This window comes from Chaetomium fimeti (genome assembly GCF_033439085.1).
Source record: "Chaetomium fimeti strain CBS 168.71 chromosome Unknown B0H64scaffold_4, whole genome shotgun sequence".
NCBI classification, from domain to species: domain Eukaryota; kingdom Fungi; phylum Ascomycota; class Sordariomycetes; order Sordariales; family Chaetomiaceae; genus Chaetomium; species Chaetomium fimeti.
Genome location: NW_026944332.1, coordinates 3,144,670 through 3,163,911, shown reverse-complemented (window position 1 = coordinate 3,163,911; position 19,242 = coordinate 3,144,670). Strand labels below are relative to the sequence as shown.

At 57.6% G+C, this 19,242-nt stretch overlaps 6 protein-coding genes across 6 annotated transcripts; 2 read left to right on the top strand and 4 right to left on the bottom strand.

The window, feature by feature from the left end:
* Positions 1 to 477: 477 nt before the first annotated feature.
* On the bottom strand, positions 478 to 2,252 carry B0H64DRAFT_442433 (WSC domain-containing protein; the record flags this gene model as incomplete). The annotated part of the gene is made up of 2 exons (XM_062806643.1): positions 478 to 1,622; positions 1,682 to 2,252. The coding sequence occupies 2 exons, from the start codon at positions 2,250 to 2,252 to the stop codon at positions 478 to 480; spliced, it is 1,716 nt and encodes a 571-aa protein (XP_062659615.1).
* A 3,119-nt stretch (positions 2,253 to 5,371) lies between these two features.
* On the bottom strand, positions 5,372 to 9,349 carry B0H64DRAFT_397403 (eukaryotic translation initiation factor 3 subunit A). The gene is made up of 8 exons (XM_062803867.1): positions 9,165 to 9,349; positions 8,742 to 9,005; positions 8,684 to 8,686; positions 8,486 to 8,650; positions 8,444 to 8,455; positions 8,309 to 8,407; positions 6,030 to 8,278; positions 5,372 to 5,986 (listed from the first exon to the last, which is right to left on the bottom strand). The coding sequence occupies exons 1-8, from the start codon at positions 9,165 to 9,167 to the stop codon at positions 5,758 to 5,760; spliced, it is 3,024 nt and encodes a 1,007-aa protein (XP_062659614.1). The 5' UTR covers positions 9,168 to 9,349; the 3' UTR covers positions 5,372 to 5,757.
* A 1,157-nt stretch (positions 9,350 to 10,506) lies between these two features.
* On the top strand, positions 10,507 to 11,368 carry B0H64DRAFT_163526 (guanine nucleotide-binding protein subunit-like protein). The gene is made up of 2 exons (XM_062798637.1): positions 10,507 to 11,071; positions 11,151 to 11,368. The coding sequence occupies exons 1-2, from the start codon at positions 10,650 to 10,652 to the stop codon at positions 11,269 to 11,271; spliced, it is 543 nt and encodes a 180-aa protein (XP_062659613.1). The 5' UTR covers positions 10,507 to 10,649; the 3' UTR covers positions 11,272 to 11,368.
* Positions 11,369 to 12,179: 811 nt separating this feature from the next.
* On the top strand, positions 12,180 to 12,947 carry B0H64DRAFT_442430 (Rdx family-domain-containing protein; the record flags this gene model as incomplete). The annotated part of the gene is made up of 2 exons (XM_062806642.1): positions 12,180 to 12,197; positions 12,480 to 12,947. 2 exons carry the CDS (start codon positions 12,180 to 12,182, stop codon positions 12,945 to 12,947), a joined length of 486 nt encoding a protein of 161 aa, XP_062659612.1.
* A 587-nt stretch (positions 12,948 to 13,534) lies between these two features.
* On the bottom strand, positions 13,535 to 14,219 carry B0H64DRAFT_397396 (uncharacterized protein; the record flags this gene model as incomplete). The annotated part of the gene is made up of 3 exons (XM_062803866.1): positions 14,197 to 14,219; positions 14,071 to 14,079; positions 13,535 to 13,998 (listed from the first exon to the last, which is right to left on the bottom strand). The coding sequence occupies exon 3, from the start codon at positions 13,776 to 13,778 to the stop codon at positions 13,536 to 13,538; it is 243 nt and encodes an 80-aa protein (XP_062659611.1). The 5' UTR covers positions 13,779 to 13,998; positions 14,071 to 14,079; positions 14,197 to 14,219.
* Positions 14,220 to 14,753: 534 nt separating this feature from the next.
* On the bottom strand, positions 14,754 to 15,941 carry B0H64DRAFT_321484 (serine/threonine protein phosphatase PP1; the record flags this gene model as incomplete). Its single annotated transcript, XM_062800516.1, is given in 4 exon segments — positions 14,754 to 14,840; positions 14,900 to 15,199; positions 15,213 to 15,662; positions 15,762 to 15,941. The coding sequence occupies 4 exon segments, from the start codon at positions 15,939 to 15,941 to the stop codon at positions 14,754 to 14,756; spliced, it is 1,017 nt and encodes a 338-aa protein (XP_062659610.1).
* Positions 15,942 to 19,242: the final 3,301 nt, after the last annotated feature.

Here is a 19,242-nt window from a genome sequence, read left to right as displayed (position 1 = left end):
GAACGAGGTGGAGGGACGCTTGCAGTTGCTTTTGTTTCCCTTTTCTACTCTAGAAAGCAGGGGTGGAGGGGTGTTCCTTGGGTCCCTTAGGCTCCTGATCGAGCAATGGTTGAGCTAGGAGCAGATTGTTAATGACGATGCTGAATTAAACGGAGAAAGCATCGGGCTTGAGGATGGGGTGGTGTACTCGTCCCCATCGGACTACGCGCGGTAAACGTCAAAGGGAACGGGCGAGGTGAGGTGAATTTGGGAATAATACGTGACAAAATCAAATGCGGCTCATAGTACTGTTTCTTACATAGAACGGATGTCGGACACGCCAGGAACGAGATAATAAGTACAGATACTAAGTATTAATATTTACGGGTATGCTAAGGAGCGTAAGAAGCTATGTTTTCATCAATCCATTCCCATCAATCCCTCCCCCCTTTTTACCTCCCATCATTCCACTCATAACCCCCCCCCAATAATCAGCATCTACCACCCCCCATAACGGGGGCACTTCCCGGCGCCGGTGACGTGCCTGTTGGTGCGCAGGCAGTCGCTGTACTGGGCCTTGCACTTGAGGATGGCGCCCGAGTAGTTATCGAACCAGCCAAAGGTGCGCTTCTCGACGCTGCTGTGGAAGTCGAAGTAGTTGGCGTCGCGCGGCTTGTTGGGCTTGCGGCGGCAGCCCTCGGCGTAGACGTCGACGCAGTCCTCGTACTGCTCCTTGCAGGCGTCGGCGCAGGCGCTCGGGCACTTGTTGCGCTGGTACTTGTGGCACTTGCGCGTGTCGACGTCCGTGTACTGCTTGAACGGGTAGTGCGGCCAGTCCTCGCCCAGGTCGTTGCACGTCACCACCGGCATCTCGATGCCGCCCACCGGCTTGCCAGGGCGGTACCCGAGGAGCAGGTTGCTGGGCTGGATGCAGATGTTGGTCGGGGTCGGGATGGGGCACCGGGTGGAGGTGGAGGTCGGGGTTGTCGGCTTGGTCACGGTCGCGGTGGGCGCGCAGGTGGTGGTGACGGTGACGGTCTTGGGGGGGTTGTGGCCGCCCTTGGGAGGCTTCTTGCCCCAGAAGTCACCCTTGCGGCAGCCGCCGCGCGGCTTGCTGTCGCAGTACTTGTTGACGTCGGCACACCACTCGCCAAAGTCGAAGCAGTTGAGCACCTCGGGCCAGCCGGCGTGCTTGAAGCACGAGGCGACCTGGACAGCGCAGTGGGACCACGCAGCCTTGCAAGTCTTGACATCATCCCAGTCGGGCAGCGGCGACGAGCACCACTTGCCGCACTTGTACTCGCAGGTGGGCGGCACGACGGTGGTGCTCACGCAGGCGGAGCTGCTCGTGGTGGTGGCCGAGGTGATCGGGGTGGTGCTCGTCGAGGTGATGGAGGTCTCGGGAGGGGCGGTCGACGAGGGAGTTGACGAGGTAGTCGACGACGGCGGCAGCGTGCTGCTGCTCGAAACGGGCGGCTCGTAGCCGCAAGGCTCAAGCGACTGCAGCTCATCGGCGACGTACAGGTTCAGGCGTCCGCGGCCGCCGCAGGACTGGGCCGAGTTGCCGTTGCACGGGATGTCACACTCGCTGGCGGGAGCGGCATAAGTGTCGTTTCCGATCACAACACCGCAGTAGCATTCACCTGTCCACACGTTAGATGAGTCCGAGGGCCAGGAGAAGTTCACAACTGCTATCACTTACCACCAAACTCGGTACCAGCAAAGGGGAAGCCGCCGTCACGGCAGGCCAGCAGACACTTCTCGGTGGTCAGGGTGGCACCGTCGACCTTGTCCTGGCGGTAGGTCAGGGCGCGGCCCATGCTGGAGTCGTCAGTCCAGCAGCCGAGGTGGTCGTAATCCTCGATGGTCACGTCCTCGATGGGCTCGAAGGTGGGGTCCGAGTAGACGGAGAAGATGCCGTTGCCGCCGCACGTCTGGGTCTGGTTGCCGTTGCAGGGGAGGTTGCACTGCGACTCCTCGGCCTCGGGTCCGTTGACAGTCTGGCCACAGTAGCACACGCCATAGTAGACAAGACCGGCGTAGCGGTAGCCGTTGCCCTTGCACTCGGCCACGCACTTCTCGACGGTCATGTCATCGGAAGAGGCGAGGCTGCGGTAGGGGAGGAGTTGTGTGCTGCTCGTCTCTTGGAAGCAGCCCGAGTAGACGAAGGGCTGGAAGGGGTCGAGACAGGGAGGCAGGGGAACCTCGGTGGCCTGGACGTGTCCGACCAGAGCCACTGCCGCCATAGCGGCGGCCATCTTGAAGGCGGCCATGTTGGTAGTGAGAACGAATGTCTGACTGGAGCCGGGGCTACAGTACAGTGGGAGGGGTTGGGGTAATAGTGAACGAATGGACCGACAAGGAGAGAGCTTGAGATCTTCGCTTGTTTGTGTCGGAGGACCCTGGAGAAAGGAGAGAAGAGAGTCCCAGAATCTGGGATACTCGATGTCTTTATGCATCCATATTCATCACACGCACCATGAGGGAGCAGCCGTACGCAGTACATACATAGACTATTGGACTAGGGTTGGGCAATGCCAGTGGATGCTCCGATGGGGCTGGGCACTCATTTGCGTCGACGCAGAGAACCGTGGGCCCAGATTTCAGACAAGTCTGGCGATGCCGGGACATGGCGGCGTCCACACGACACCCGTTTTTGGTAGACGGCCGAGTGCCAAGGTGCTCGGACGACTGCATGGAGATGGGGCTCTGAAGTGCCGCGACACCCGTCAATGGAAGGTCGGCGTCGAGGTCCACGATGAGTTGAGTAAAAATGAGCGAGTCGAAACTAGGATGACCCTAGCTTTCCGGCAGCCCCGATCACAGATCACATACCGCACTTTCGAGGCTACTCATGTGGTGGAACCAAGCACAGCCCATTTGGCAGCCATGGCTCGGAGATGGATGGCGTCGCCTTGGAGTTCAGCTCGGGAGTCGGGGAATTCGTTCGGTGCGTGCAGTTGCATCGGGTCCAAGTGGAGATGAAATGGAGAAGGAAAAACGATCAAGCTGGGCAAACTCGGCAGGGCCCGCCCACAAACCAAAACAGGAAGCGAGAACGACTGTAACCGTTCTGTCATTGGAGGATCGTCCTGTACCTGCACTAGCGCAGGCGAGGGCCTGGGGGTCTGGCCCTCGCCCAGCCGGATCTGGTGGGCCCTTCTCACAGCTTGGACCCCGATTTCCCGGTCTGTCACTTGTCTCCTTTTTCTTTCTCAACAATCATCTTGACTGTGCCTCCTGCTCGCTGTCGGTTCATCACGGCGCAAAATATTAGGACCCGTCTTTCTCCCTTTCTACCGAATGTTGCACAGACGGCCCTGTTTCTTCAAACGTGGAATCTTGCCGATACCCGGTTCTCATCTGGAAGAGGAGCTTCCCAGGGAACGTCCTTGGTTGGGATGGTATGTGATGTATGTACAAGTATGTACTCGAGTTGTCGGCTCCTCTCAGTCCCTGCTGCGGGTGTACACAGTGACGCCTGTGTGTTTGACCCAAGAGCCCGGGTTTGCGACGGGCACCTCGGCACCCCGATGCTTGCTTTTGCCCCTTATTTTTAGACGACAGCAGCCAGTGCGGCCACGAGGAGGCGCGCGCAGACAATATTGAGGCCGTTTGCATGATTATTGCCTTTACTCTTCTGTCAGCAAGCTGGCAGGCCGCGTTACGCCCGCTCGTGTCGACCAGCCTGCGGGCCTGCCCTCAGGTAGGACGACATGCTTCTTGCGTTTCGCTACGACGCCGTGATATTACCCTGCAGCGTGCCAGTCAGTAACTCTGCCAGATGCAGCCGCCCAATTTCCCATTAGGTAACTGTGCAAGATATCGGTGCGACCGTGGCACTCGAAAACTGCAACAAAACAGAGGCCTTGGGAAGACGCGTCTCCATCACAAACAGGCTCGCTTGAGGCGGCGGTCGGACTGTGTTGCACAAACCTCTGACCTCTTCTTGTCGTGATGTTTCCACTCTCACGACTCGCGGGGAGAATGTTTGGGCTCCCGATACACCTGCATTGCATATACCGAGTCTCGACTATTGGCGCTAGGGCTGAATGGATGTTACCCGCCGAAAGAAGCCGGCAACCAACGAGGCTCATCAGCTGGCCAGGGCCGCAGTGTTTTCTCCGCAGTTCTCGTGAGATTCTCTCCATCTTGCAGCTTCCCATCCCTATCCTTGCCCCTACCTATGACAGTCTTCCACACAAGCCACCCCCTCCTTCATCTCAGTCCCCGATCTCCGACCGTCGCAAGCCTTCCCCTTCCTTCCCTCCCCGTACCTGCTTGCTCCATGACTCGCACCACCAAGCCTGGACGGTGACCAACGACAGCCGCACCCATCCACCCCCTGCCCCGAGGTTCCATCGTCCCAAGAACACTTCACCACACAGATGCAGCTGTACCCCAGCCGCAGCCCCGCGGCGCATGACCGTGCAGACGAGCATACGAGCTTTTCTTCTTTGGTCAGACACGCAGCAAATATATCCACCGACATTCCAACGAGAATCAGCTGAAATCAGGTGAGGCCGGCCCCGTTACATTTTGGGTTGAGTTGCAGGTTGTTGTCACTTTGGGCTGCACCTATTTGGCACGAGACAGAAAAGAAAGAAGCTTAGGGTTGCATCGAGAGACAACAAGACAGCTAAGTTGACAGAGAGAGCTCCTTCCCTGCTCTCGAGAACCCCTGCAACAAAACAACAACAACCAGAAAAGAAAAACAAAACGGACGGCCTCGCAACCAACCGAAAAAGACAAGGACCAGCCCCCAACCCAACTCTCCACCATCCAAGCCCTATATCCGAAGAAAAAGGGAAATTGAGAAAAGAGAACCACTTTCACAACATGTGCCGGAGTGAACACCCAGATCCAGATCTCGATCTCCTCTCCACCCTCTCGACTCCACCACGGAAACTCTAATTGACGAGAGCTGATGAGACTAAACAAACCGCCCGAGCGATCCGCCCCCTAGCCCAGGGAAGTTGCCGTCGATCCGGCTGGGCCCGATCTTTGAGCGCCGATCCCTTCCCTTCGCAACGAATCGCCCACCGGTCACCCAGTCTGGCCTCCCTTCCTCGCCGTCACCGTCACCGTCAGCTTCGCCGTTACCGTCACAGCCGGCACATGCAGACACATGCCGGGCGCCCCTAAGCTTCTTCCCTCTCTCTCCACACTCCTGTCTTCTTGAGGCCTTTTTGTGTTTATTTTTACTTTACTTATGCCGGCACTGTTCCTTCCGCTGCAGCTCTCGCTCCCGCTGCAGCTTTTCAGCTGCTGATGCCTCTCTGCGGGTCCAGCCCATCTGGACCGTTCTCTGAGCAAGTATACAAAGGCAAACATAGTTCCAAACCGAGTAAACATGGTCAAGGCAGGTCAGGTCACGGAAGCATGCATAACATATCCAGTAGAAAGAATCCACTTTTCCATTCTCAACAACCCGCCTCCCAGCCAGTCCATCCCAACCATGCTTCCCAATTATCGTGAACTTCCACACCACCACCCCAAGACTGAGCTCAACTCGGGAACGCAAATCGAGAACGTGACAGCCGTGATGCTACTCTCTACACATGCTAACGACGCCCAGTGACAGCGTGGGACAAGAGAGAAAGAAGTGCCCCCCTCCCCCGGTTCCCAAAGAGAAAAAACTCCGGTGTGTAGTGCGTGCGTGAGACATCTCTCGTCAACGAGCGGAAAGGAAATGGCATGATCCGTAAACCCCCACTCCATCCATTTCATGTTTTCATCCTTCCCTCGCCCCCTCTCCCCACATATACCTCCCAGGGCTTAACCCTGCCTGCGGAACTTGGGCACATACTTACCCGGCGCGCCCGTGGCCTTGAGCGGCTCCGGCGCAGGACCGTTGTTGTCCCCAGCCTCCCGGTCACCACCGCGGCCCGAGCCTGCCCGGTCCATGGGCTCGCCACGACCAGACGCGGTTCTGGACGGCGGGGCGCTGCGCTCAGGGGGCGGGGCACCCCCGGCAGCATTCTTAACCGCCTCCTTGTCACGCCAGCTGGAGCCGGGCTTGTTGCCAGCGAGCGCCAAGCGGGGAGGACCAGCGGGTCTGTCGCTGGAGTCGGTGCGCCCCATTGGGGGCGGGGCAGCCCGCGCCGGAGGGGGGGGCAGAATCTGATGGCGCGCCACCGGCAGCAGCCTTGGCTGCCTCGCGGTCTCTCCAGCTGGACTTGGCGCCGGCAAGTGGCAGAGGAGGCCTGGAGCCGGCGGCGGCGGCGGCGACCGGCTCGCGCTCCCGGATAGGTACTGCCGCGGCAGCAGCCTTCTCGGCCCTGCGACGGGCCATGGCCTCCTCCTCGCGCTGTTGCTGGCGAGCCTGGGCTTCCTTGGCCTTCTCGCGCTCCTTCTCGCGCTCCTCCCTGATCCTGGCCAGCTCCTCCTTGCGAGCCTCCTGCCGCTGCTTCTCCTCCTCCTTCTCCCTCTCCGCACGCTCCTCGGCTTCCCGGAGAGCGCGCTCCTTCTCTTCGCGCTCCCGCTTCTCGCGCAGCTTGCGCTCGCGGTACTCCTTCCGCCGAAGGGTGACTTGCTTCTCAAGCTCGCGCTCGGCATCACGGCGGCGCTTCTCAAACATGTCGCGACGGCGCTCGTGCAGGTCGGCCCGGAATGACTCGTAAAACGGCATCAGGCGGGTCAGGCGGTGCTTCAACTCCACATCCTCCTTGTGCTTCAACTCGGCATCCTTGAGCGTCTGCACCTTGATCAGCTCGTAGGCAGCAACGTCACGCTCACGCTGCTTGGCGTAGTCCTCGGGGAGCTTCTTGGCCTCCTCCTTTCTGAAGGCACGCTCCAGATGGTCGAGGCGCTTGCCAGTGACGCGCATCTTCTCGGCGATGGTGTTCTTCTCCCGCTCGAGCTGCTGCAGCTTGATCATGCGGATCTTGTTGCTGTCGAGGTTGTCGAGGTCCTCAAGTTCGACGTCGTCGAGCTTCATGTCCTTAAGCATGCCCTCGACCTCCTTCTTCTTGATTTGCTCGCGCTCGGCGGCCATCCGCTTCTGCTCCCGAATTCTCTGCTCCTCAGCCAACCGCTGAGCCTCGGCTTGCTGCAGGGCCTGCTCCTGGAGCATCTTCTTGCGAGCCAACTCCTTCTCCTTCTGGGCCTGGATCTCCGAAGCCTTGTCCTTGCGCTTCTGAATCACATCCTTCCTTGACAGGATCTCAAGGTGCTCCTTCTCGGCCCCAGCCTTGGCGCGCGCGAGAACTGCGTCGCGGGCCTTGATCCGGGCCTCGTTGAACGAAGGATCGATGTACCGGCACGTTGTGTAGAGAACCTCGGCCAGGCGAGTGAGCTGAGAACGGACAATCTGCGACGGGGTGCTCTGGAGACGCTGAACGGAGCCAGACTCGTTCTCAGCCGAGCCGGCCGCCGAGCCAGCGTGAACAGCCTTGGCTGACGAGAAGACATCGACGTCGAAGCTCAGGACGCCGGTGGCATGGTCCATGCGAATGGCAAGGTCGCCCTTCTTGTTACCGTTCATGATGAACTTCTCGATAGTGCCCCGGGTAACCTGGAACGGCTCGGGGAACTGTGCTAGGCTCTGAACGAACTCGAGATCGACCGTCTCGTACACCTGGGACAGCTGCTGGAACAGGCGAGTGAGAATGACCTGCTGCAGAGGAAGAATGTACTTTTGCATCTCCTCATCGGCGCCGACCTTGGCGAGAATAGGGGAAATCTTCTGGCAGATAGAGAGGGGGTGGAAGTCGACCTCGAGGATGTTGTACAGATCCCGGATCTGGGGGTTGGCGCGGCGGAGAAGGGCCTTGGACAAGACATCGCGGAAGAGCGAAGAGCGGGTGGGGGCTTGCGATAGGCCGAGGAGGTGGGTCAGACGCGAGTTCTTGTTCTTGCGCGCCTCGTCAAAGTCGACCATGGCACCACGCGAACGCGATGTGCTGATAACCGGGATAGACAACGCCGAGAGGACGACGAAAGTGGCGGCCTTTTGCAGGTCGGCTTCGCTGACGGGCGGGCTGTCGGACTTCTTGCTCTGGCCAGTGGCGACCATGGCGGCGGACTGCCGCAGCAGGTTGTAGTAGCGCGACCAAGCGGCAGCGTGGAACAGGTAGTTCTCACCAACGAGGAAGATGCGGGTGAGCTTCTCGTAGTAGTTGGCCATCATGATGTTCTTGGCCGGGCGCTTGCTCAGGCTCAGCAAGGTGTGGATATCCTCGACGCTGCGGAAAGCCTCCTGCCAGAGTTCCAACTCGACAGCCACGTTCAGCTGCTGGAAGCGGGTCTCGAGGTGGCGTTGCAGGGTGTCCGGGTCGTTCAGGTTGATCGCATGCATCTGAGCCGAGTACTTGGCAGCAGTCTGGACATGGTTGCGGAGGAGCTCGCAAAGACGGCGGAACTCGGTCTTGCGGGCGTACTTGAGGCAGAAGTCGAAGGCTTGCATCGCAGTGCTCTGGTACAGGAGCTCCAGGCGAGCATTGTTGCGCAGAATGTCCAGAACGGTCCGGTACGCCTCCCACAGGAACTTTAGCCACGGGGTGACGATGGCGCGGTCAGTCCGGTCTTTTGACTGCTCGCCGGAAACGGTGGCCAGGAGAATGGATTCCGGGGTCTCGCTAGCCTCGAGGTCTTCGACACTGGACGACCCAGTCGTGGCCTCGATGCTCGATTGAACCTCATCCGCCTTTTGTTGGGCAGCCGTGACCTTCTCGGCCGCCAACTCGATGAACTTCTTCAATACAAGCTACATCGCTAGTCAGCAAGCGCACAAGCCCCGCGTCGCATCGGCATCTACACACCTCTATTGTCCCAACGTTGGTGTTCTGGGCGATGTTCTTGTACTGGTACAGGGCGTCCTTGGCGAGCTTGCCCTTCTTCTGTTCGACGGCCTGCTCGACGAGCAGGACCATAACCGGCTCTAGCGAGGCGATGGGGACATTGCGGGAACGCTTTGACGTGATATGCTCGTGCAGCAGAGTCAGGGCTGCCGGGGCCTGGTTGACCCCGATGAGCTCGTGGGCCCTCTTCAGGACATTTTCGGGTTTTTGATGCGGCGGGGGCGGCTGTGAGACGGTCAGTTGGCGCTCAGCGATTCAAGCCGGACGAACCGACGGCGACGGTGTCGGTGATGGTCCAAGGCGGGGAGGGGTTGTATCCGCAGCGATGTTGGTGCCCCCCCGCCCAGCCCTAGATGCAACCGGGCAATTCTGAGGACGACTTACCATGATGGGCAACCTCCTCTGCGCGGCGGCAGGTCTCGAGGAGATTTGATGTGTGTATTAAAGAGCAGCGCAACGCAGCGTGAGGGGTTGCTGGCGACTTGGCTGGCGCTCTCTCGAGATTTTTTCGCCTCGTGGAGAATGGGTTGGCGAGCCCTGGCCCCAGGCAGGTGCAGGTTTGCAAATTGTGTGGGCGGAAAATACAAATCACGTGATTTTGAGGATGTGGTCCCTCTCGGCACGACAGCGCATCCAAAATATTTATAACTTTTGCGGATGATATCACAGAGTCACTGGAAGCTTGAGGGCATCCTGTCAGTCACCGAGCTTCCCATGCTTCAACCTTGGAGTTGTGGCTTGCTTCCAGTTCGCGATGCAGCGCGAAAGGGGTTTGCTGAGGAGGGGTGGGGCTCCTTCTCTGAACGGGAATGGTGGGGCACTGCCTTCGGAAGAAGGACAAGATTCGGTCGAGGACAATAGCAAAGGGCTGTTGAGAAGAAATCCTATTGTCACGCTACAGGGAAACCAAATGCGTCTCCCATCATGCAAAACTGACGACATCCACACATACGCAGTGCCTATTCCGTCCCTTTTCTTCGGCAGCCTTTCACCAACTTGAAGTCCGGACGCACTGTGAGAGGCTCAGGATCGGGTTCCCGACAACCGTGCACTCGAGACCCGGCCAAGCACCCAAGACAATCCCTGTATCGAAGTAATAATGGGGTATAAATTACGATGCAGGATTAGCTGAGTGCCTCTCGCCGACGCGAAAGCGGATGCGATGACTGGAATGGAAGGTTAGGTTTGATGACCCGAGACCTCGAAGTTTACTCCCTTCTTGTGCACGAGATAGCGCGTCGAAACTTCCAACGCTTGCCCAGCCTTTTCGCTCGGCGGGAAAGGAGCCAGATCGGGATTGAGACAAGACCCAGCGCAGTGTAACCGACCGTATGTTTCTAGCGGGCCCGATCTAGCCGTGTCTGGACAGCTCATTTTCTTTTCGCCCGGCTTGGGCGGGTCACGGTGCACAGACCAGCAACGCCCGCTCCTGAACTGCTTTCCCCTTCGCTTCCCGGCGCCTCTGCCAATCCCGTCCACCCATTCCAAGACTTGAAGCCTCTGGTATTCGCATCCACCTCCATACCAGTCAATCGAAGCGTCTTCGAAATTCGTCGCCAGACGTCACACGCGACCTCGAGCATCCACTCCTTTCTCTTTCGGTAAGTTCATTCGCGTGTTTGATATTCTGCTGCCTGGATTGTGCCGTTCCCGCTGGTTGCGCCATGGAGCAAACCGTGCAACCTGCGTGCCCTGCGACCGACAGCGAGAGCAATCACGTCGAGCCAATTGGCCAACAACACAAGCCGAGGGATTGAGGGGAGAAATCAGCCGTCTGAAAAGGAGAGGATGGGCTGGGCACGTCGGAACCGTGAAAAAGAAAAAGAATTCAGCGACAAGACAGCGCGCGATAATTGACTGACAACGCCGATGGCTCAGCAGCACGATCATCACGAGTTTACGGGCCCCCGGTCGCGATTGTCGGCCGCCGATTCACACACAGGCGAGAGCAGCGGCGCCAGCCGATTGCAGCAACAGCCGACCGACCCTTTCCGCCGGGTCTCTGAAGAAGGAACTTCGCCGCGTGCATCACCGCCGCCGTCGAACCCTGAGGACTCCCAAGCGACTTCGGTTGCGTACCGCGATTTCCCATCGGCACCATCTCCCACCGCCACAATTTCTTCCCACATCATGCCTCAGTACACATCCCGCGACGGGGGCGACCCGTCGCAAATCAGGAAGAACAAGCAGAGCATGGCCGACCTGAAGCTCCGCAGGCTGACGGAGCTCAACTCGCGGCTACGCGAAGACCTGGACCGGGAACGCATTCCCGTAAGCGGGGCTTCCAAGAGGTAAGACGACATCACAAAACCTCGTTGTTTTATTTTTTATTTTTCTTCTTGGCTGCGGTCGCTAACCTACGCCCACCAGCATCATCGCCTACTGCAACAGCACCAGGGACTACATGGTGCCCAGCGTTTGGGGCCCGGTGCCCAAGGGAGAGGACCCCTACGCGCCACAACAAAGCGGCGGGTGCTGTATAGTCATGTAGGGCTCTTGAGCTAGTTAACCCCGACTTGGACGCGGAGAGCCGACCCCTAGCTTCGGGTTCGCACTGCCATCCCGGGCTGGTTGTGTCTCGTGGAGCGTGCCCGCGGCATTACCGCGCAGGAGTCGTTCGATCTGTCGGCAACGTCTCGAGAATAGTAATTTTGGCACCGGGCTACGAATGATGGGCGGAGGGAATGGATTGCCGAAGGAGGAAAAACGGATTATTCAACACCACCCCCCCATTGCCGGTACGAACAACAAAATCCCCGGATTCGCGAGGGCAAGGAGGAGCGGCCAGGAACGGACGGGACGACGGCACGGCCTCCTACGATAACGCTACCACTCATACCCCTTTTATTCTGAGCGGATCGCAGGCTGGCTACGCAGCTCTTCAGCGTGTAATACCTTAGTTCCTTCATTATTTCTTGTCATCTGTCTTGTTTTTACCCCGTGCTCGATTTGGCTTGGCTCCTCCTTGCCCTGCGACTTTTTCTTTTTTCAATGTATATAGGTTCCAGGTTCCAGGTTTTCCCAATGGATTGATGAGATGAGGATTGGCGAATGAGACAGGACTTACACCAAGCATTGTGCCTTTTGTAATTTTTATGCAGCCTCTTTTGCAGCCTCTTTTGGACAGACAAAAGCATCGTGAAACGGCTCAAACCCCGTTCACGCCCGTCTCCTGCAGCACGCAGTAACTCGAGTAAGATATCAGATTTGGGTGGGTTCCTGGCTCCCGATCGGTTTGCCACAGTGACACCACACCCGCGTTCCCGCTCATTTTCCCCGTCATCGGCACTCCCTTTGCTCCGAACAACCTATCAGCTCAACGTCATAAATACCACACGAAACGATCCGCGAGGCTTCGAGTGAAACACCAGGTAACACACCTGTCGTTTTCGCGATACAATGGCCGAGACCACCCAGGTATCATCCGACCCAAGGCTCCCGCGAGTCACAATCCAGTTCTGCACCCAATGTAAATGGATGCTTCGAGCGGCATATGTAGGCTTTTTCCTCCATTCCTCCATCCTCCACCACGCACCTTCGTCTTAAAACCTTAAATCCCCCCTCTTTTCTCTTCCCTCCCCAATCCCCCCCACCTGCGATACCCACCCCACCCCGCGCCCGTCACAGCATCACCCCTACACACACCCCTCTCCCCCTCAACGGCCAACGTCAACAACAACCAAACTAACCCCATCCCAGTACGCCCAAGAACTCCTCTCCACCTTCTCCCTCTCCCTCGGCGAGGTCGCCCTGCAGCCCGCCACAGGCGGCGTCTTTGTCGTCGAGATCACCACCACCACCGCCACCACCACCCCGGAGCCAGAGGGCACCACCGCGGCAGCGTCCACGTCAACGTCGGCGCCTGCCGCCCACCGGACAAAGGCCGTGCTGTGGGACCGCAAGATCGACGGGGGCTTCCCCGAGGTCAAGGAGCTCAAGCGGCGGGTGAGGGATGTCATACAGCCGGACAGGGATCTGGGGCATGTGGATCGGGATTATGGGCGGCAGGGGAAGGGTGGGGATGGGGACGTGAAGGCGAGGACGGAAGGGGGAGGGGAGGCGTCGGGGGTGAAGAAGGGGGAGGGCGCGGGTGAGGCGGGTGGGGAGGCGGTGAAGGGGAAGGTTTGTGGTGTTGAGGGAGGTGAAAAGTGTGAGGATTGCCAATGAGTATTTGGGGGTAGGTGGGAGATGCGGGTTGTTGTGGTGATGGAGGAGGGTTGTGGGTATGATTTGGGAGCTCTCTGCTTTTGGTTGGCAACGCCGTTGGACCGGTGGTGATGAGGCCGTGGCATGGCTGGTGTGCTTTTGTCTCGGGCCGTATCCTAATGTCTCACATAACTAAGCCCTTGAAGAAGGTTATCTGCTCTATATCTGTACATGGTAACGATATCACCCGACGTCATGTTATGCACGGGTGATGCCGAAGTCCGTTGCGGAAGGGCGCGGAACTTGCCATCTCGACCCTCGCACGTCAAAGCCAAGAAGAGGCAAAGATAGCTGAGATCAACTTGAAACCGCTCCCGGGAGGCGGAAAAGCAATATCGAGACGGGAACGCCCGCCAAGCCACAAAAACAAACCACAAAACACTCGGCTAGACAATCATTGAGCGAGAAAGCAAAACAACGAAAAGGGGTAGATATCACAACACGATGCTAAAGTCTTGCATATTTAATACCTCCAACCCACGCTCCCTACACTAACCTGCACAACCCCCCCCCCCCCCCCCCCCCCCCCCCTCCCTCCCCCCATATTCATCACCACAGTATGTAGGTACCTAGGTACCCCCCACTGATCTCGCCACCCCCTGAGCCTGAGTGAATCATCAACCCCAACGCAGAAACAGCCCTGGCTCGAATCACCAACCTAGCGCCAGCCAGGAGGTAGCCAGCTGGCTCTCCGGCAGCCGGAGCCAAAAAAAAAGGGAGGATAGAAGAAACAAACGGACCCCGAAAACGCCCCGGCTTACCTAGCCTCACCTGGAACTTCTCCGTACACATGGATGGATAACACTTGCAACTCGACCGCTAGACCTCTCCGTCCCGCCGGAATGGGTGCATTTCCCGACTCTCGAGCGTCCAAAGGTAGGGAGCAGCTCTATCCTCGCTTGTGCCTATCTCGTCGGTGTTCCCGGCTATCGTTACCCTCGCACCGTCTGGACGAAGAGATATATAGGTCATGCCCCTCATCACCTCCCGAAAGCCTAAAGTGCCACGCATGGTAAGTGACCTCACCGATTCGCGCGAGGGCTATTCTTAATCAAAGGGTAAATCGGCCCGCCGGTGAGAGCAGCGATGACCAGTCAGTCAGTCACACCTGGGACGCATAGATTGGCGGGTACGTAGACAGGTCACGTAGACGAGAAGATTGCTGATGAATTGTACAGGCCGTCCCAGCGAGTCGCTGACACATCTCCAGCCCAGCCTAACCGAGTCAAGCTGAGTGGAAGCTGAAGACAAACTGGCCCAAGGGAAGCGAACAACGACCCTAGTATAGAGGTAAGATAGATTGGCAGCAGGCAGCAGCGCCGTCACGAGGAGAAACAAGACCGGTCCCTCCTTGCTGTGGCTCTGCGTCCCCCAAAACCCACCGCCCGTTCGCAATTACCGCAGCACCCCCCGCTGCGTTATCTATACATTCCCGGATGTTGCCTGTGTTAGGAGTGACAAGACGAGGAGAGTCGTTATTCGTTTCCCTTCCAAAAGATTCCGTTGCCCCGACAGCTTTTCCGTTCGTGACAGTACTAGACAGACATGGTTTTGCTCGACAACAACGATGGCGATGCTGGTGGCCGAGGCTCGACGCAAGACGGGAGTGGCCGAAAAAAAGGATGATGGGGTTGTGGCCCCTTGACGATCAAAAAACGAGATGAAGGCGGTTCTCCGCTTGCGATGGTTGCATGTCGTAAGGTGGCATTTATCGGCCGCGCCCGAACCTAAAAGGAAGAGAAAAAGTTCGCATAAACCCTTATTTATTTATTTGGACTTCCGGGGAGTGGTGGGCCGGCTACTGCCACCGAGGCCGTGGACGTACTTTTGTTTCTTCTCTGCAGGCTTGAGAATCTGGGACAAAGACTGTTAGCTGAGCCCGATACACTCCAACAGAGACGAGGACTACAAACCTGGAAGGAGCAGAGCAAGCTTTCGTCCACGCTCATCATGGCACCGGCGTTGTCGAACTCGCCGCAATAGTTGGGGGCGCTGAACAAGGTGACGAGCTGGCGCTTCGAGAAGAACTCGTAGCCATCCTCGACAACCTGATGGGCGCGGCAGATGAGATCCATGTCGTGTTTTTGTAGGAAACGAGAGACGACATCGGGGCCAAACGTGAAGGAAACACCGCGGTCGTTCTCGGACCAGCCAGTGATGTCCTTGTCAGGGTCGGACCACAGGAGATCGCAGAGGAGACCGCAATCGGGGATCTAGAGATGGGACGTTAGCGACTCGGGACAAGAGTATCCGAGTAACACCTGCTCCACCTACATCGGTCGGGCGCATGACACGGCGGATCTGCTCCATCGAGTTCAGATCGGGGCTCAGGCCACCGTGCATCGTGAAGATCTTCTCGTCGATGATGGCGGCGATTGGCAAGCAATTGAAGCAATCGGTGAACGTCTTCCACAGCTTGATGTTGTAGCGACGTTTGCACTCGTCGTAAAAGCCGTAGATGCGGTTGATGGACGCGCATTCGTGGTTACCCCGCAGGATGAAGAAGTTCTCCGGGTACTTGATCTTGTACGCGAGAAGAAGGCAGATGGTCTCGAGCGACTGCTTGCCACGATCTACGTAATCGCCAAGGAAGAGGTAGTTGGCCTCGGGCGGGAAGCCGCCGTACTCAAACAGGCGGAGCAAGTCATAATATTGCCCATGAATATCGCCGCAGATCTGGGGAGGACGGTATTAGCCATGAAAATCAAGGTGGAAAGGGGTCACGCGAGGGGGCGCGCCGGGCAGTTGAGAGGACAATGTTGTTTGTTGTCTCACCTTGATAGGAGCCTCGAGCTCGAGCAGGATGGGCTGTGAGATAAAGATCTCGCGGGCCTTGGTGCAGAGATAACGAATCTCGGCCTCGAGCAGCTGAACCTGCTTGCCTGGGCGGCTGCCCCGCACCTCCAAGAGGCGGTCGATTATAGAGTCGAGATCGACGTCGTGCTGGTCCGCCATGGTAAAATACCCTCGACCCTCCTAGTCGAAATTATGGCGCGCACGAAGGTAACGGTGTTGGTGGTGACCGGTGGAACCCCAGCGGCCGACCAAGAGAAAAAAAGAAAAACTCGGGAAGAAAAGACAGGCGCGAAGAGTAATTGGGAATGATACACTCCTAGCACTGGAGGGAAGGAGGGGTAAAGAGGTCAGCGCGGTGTCCGCAAAAAAAGGATAGCCAAGGTGTGATGTGATCATGGCCGCGAGGGCCCAGGGGCGGCGAACCTCGCGGTGGTGATCGCAAAAACCCTCGGTGTATCGCAGGCAGGCGAGGTGTGGACTTACCTGGTCGGGTGCTCACAAGTGATCGCAGCAACGAGTGGCTGGTGTTGGGGAATCAAGGGGAAAATGCCCCTTCTTCGGCTTCGTCGGCTGCTCGCAGAATGACGATGTGTTCCTCTGTGTGGTTTTAATTTTGATGGTCGTGGGATGGGCGCTTGGTGTCCTCGTCGCCGGGGTTTGTACGTGGCTGCAGGCAAGGTGCGGCAAGATGCGACAGACAGGCGATGGTTCGTCTGCAAAAAGAGCACTGGTTTTGTCGCGATCACTTGATGTTAGGCGTCGGCAATGCAAGCACTATCTTGAATCGCTCTCTAGACGCGCGTCGCTAGGATGGCAACAAAGGCCGGTCGTCGATGAAGGGTGTTGCTGGTGTTGTTGTTGGGTTGGCTGCCACGGTCGGGGCCGGGAAGACAAGGTAGGGAAGTGGTGGATGCAAATCGCGCCGTTGGCAGGAATTCGCGGGTATTGTCTTTAAAATTCAGCAGGGTGAAATCTCGACGTGCACTGTGCCTGTGTTAGGACTTTGATCGCCTTGTTTGTCTGGTTTTCGCTGGTGAACGAAATCGCTCTGCTCAGGATGGAACGTCAGGAAAAATTGCTGTTCGGTCGCTGAACAGTCCAGGTTTTGGAGGAGACCACGGCACAACCGGGAGGTCAGGTAAATGAGCAGGGGCGCTTCACAGGGCTATGTTCTTCTCAGTGTCGGGAAGGCACCACTGACACTGGCCGGGACAGGCCCGCTCTCCACGAAAAATTGCATGCGAACCCACGCTGGGCCCGGGGTCTGGAACGCGTCGCCGTTATCTCTCTACCAGCATAATCTAGCCTAGAATCTGTTAGTGCTCCCCTCCAAACCCAGTCTTCTAGCGCGGATTGGCCTGTCAAGGTGGGGCTCAACCCCTCGCCGCCCTCCCTGTCCTTGGCAATCGCATTTAAAACGTCGCTTTCCTTACGTTTGCACTCTTGACAAGCCCGCCATGAGAGAATCGGGTTGATGATGCGTACAGATACTCCGTACACGATGCAAATTGTCTTCAAAATTCTGGCAGGACCTCTTTTGGGTTCCCGTCCCTGATTGCGATCGCCAACCACAGCTGCCCAACGCCCCGTCGCGCCGCTTTCTGGCGCTCTGACCACGGCTCAGGGACGGGTTTTGATTCAGCTTCTGTCAGCCTCGGCCGGGCACGGGCGGGACTCGTCCATCTTTGCCCTGGTTTTGAGGCACAGCCCGATCGAGAAAGCTCGTGTCTGGTCCACTTTCACCCGCAGACGTTGATTTACTGATCGAATAGCTAGCTGCCAAGATGGCGGCCCTCATGTCGATGATATGACGAGACACGAGTTGGTGATGATAATGTATCCAATCCAATGCTGGCTCTGGCGGGGAATGCCGAACTTGACTGACTTGCCAAACCTTCTCCCTCCCGCGCGCCTGCTTGGCGCCGGATCTGGGCTGCGCCCCCAGGGGGGGGCCGATCCTTGATGGTGTGGTGGGAGTGTCAAGTTGGAGGGCCTTGGGCGTCTTGCCGCTCACCTCGCGGTGGGATGGCGTCTGATTCGCTGGACAGCGTGCCATCCCTTGATCCAATCCCCCCGCCGGGGAAGCTCGACTTCACTTTGGCTCTTCTCAAGTCTCCGTCCTGGCCTGACCGAGGTTTCACCCAACGACCGATCGAGACCACCGCAGTCTGCATGCTGCACTGTCGATGCATCCAGGTGTGCCAGACCCTTGGCGCGATTGCGCGGAACCGGGTGTTGCTCGTTGTTGACTCACGTCTGCCTTGACTTTCCGAGAATCACGGGATGAACTCGGCCTCCCTCGGGCGGGATCTCGGTTGGCGGTATCTTATCTTCTCCTGTGGTCTTGTACCTTGTCAGACTCTCTCGGGCGGCCTCGGCCGTCTCCCTTTGTCATCCACGGTGGCCATCCTCCCCTTTTCCTCATCCTGCCCCGCCTTGTAACAGGCCGAGTGGCTGCCTCGCCAAGCGGGGCAACCGCGCTGCCCCTCCTCGATGCTGTCATCATGCTTGTGTGGACAGCAGGTCAAACTTCCCCAACTATCGCCGATTGGACGCCAGTAAAACACAAGATACACAACAGCCCTGGTAATCACACGGCTAAGTCACCTGAGCGGTTAGCCTTGAGTCGTTGCACTGTGACCAGAGCCGGGTGACTCTCGTTTCGTTCCTGCAGTCGAAGGCCCGGGATCCAGTTGGCATCCGCGTTTGGAGTCCGGCTCTTTTTGCCGATGGGGTGCTTCTTTCACTAGTCACGGGAGAATCGAACCAATCATTCTGGGTTGCCATCTCCATCAGGATAGAGAGTGCGTGTTGGGAGTCGTGCTGCTATCCGAGCCAGAAGGGTCGGGTAACTCTACAGCTTTAATCAAGCATTGCCATATTATATCTCAAACTTGCCTTACACAGTAGTTATTCCCAGCAAAAGACAACAGATAATTCATGTTGTTACACTCACCATAGGGCAACAATGTCACAAAATAATAGCACAATACACTAGTATATTCCTAGAGGTATCTCCCACACCTGCGCTGCCAACCCCTGCCTCCAACCGCATCCCTGAGCCAGCTAGCAGTATGCTTCCCCATGACCCCAGCTCGACAGATGTGATAATGTGATAATGTGATAATACCTCGCGTCCCGACGCCCCTTCCCGTGACTCCGTACAGTAGTAGGTAGTTATAAAACCAACAGCTCGAATGAATTCCCGCCAACAATCGCAGTCCTCCGTCCGACCCTCAATAATAGACCCATTTCGCATCCATCCATCCATCCATCCCTATTGCTGGATCCGTCTCTCTGTCTTGAAAAAGTAAGATCAAAGTCAAAGCGGTAAAGGAAGAAGGCTTTGAGAAGAAACGAAAAATTAAGAAAAGGGGAATCAATAAATCAGCGCACAATGAAATGTAACGTAGAGGAGGATGAAAAGAAAGCGAAGAGAAGCCCATGGCTATGTCCGTCA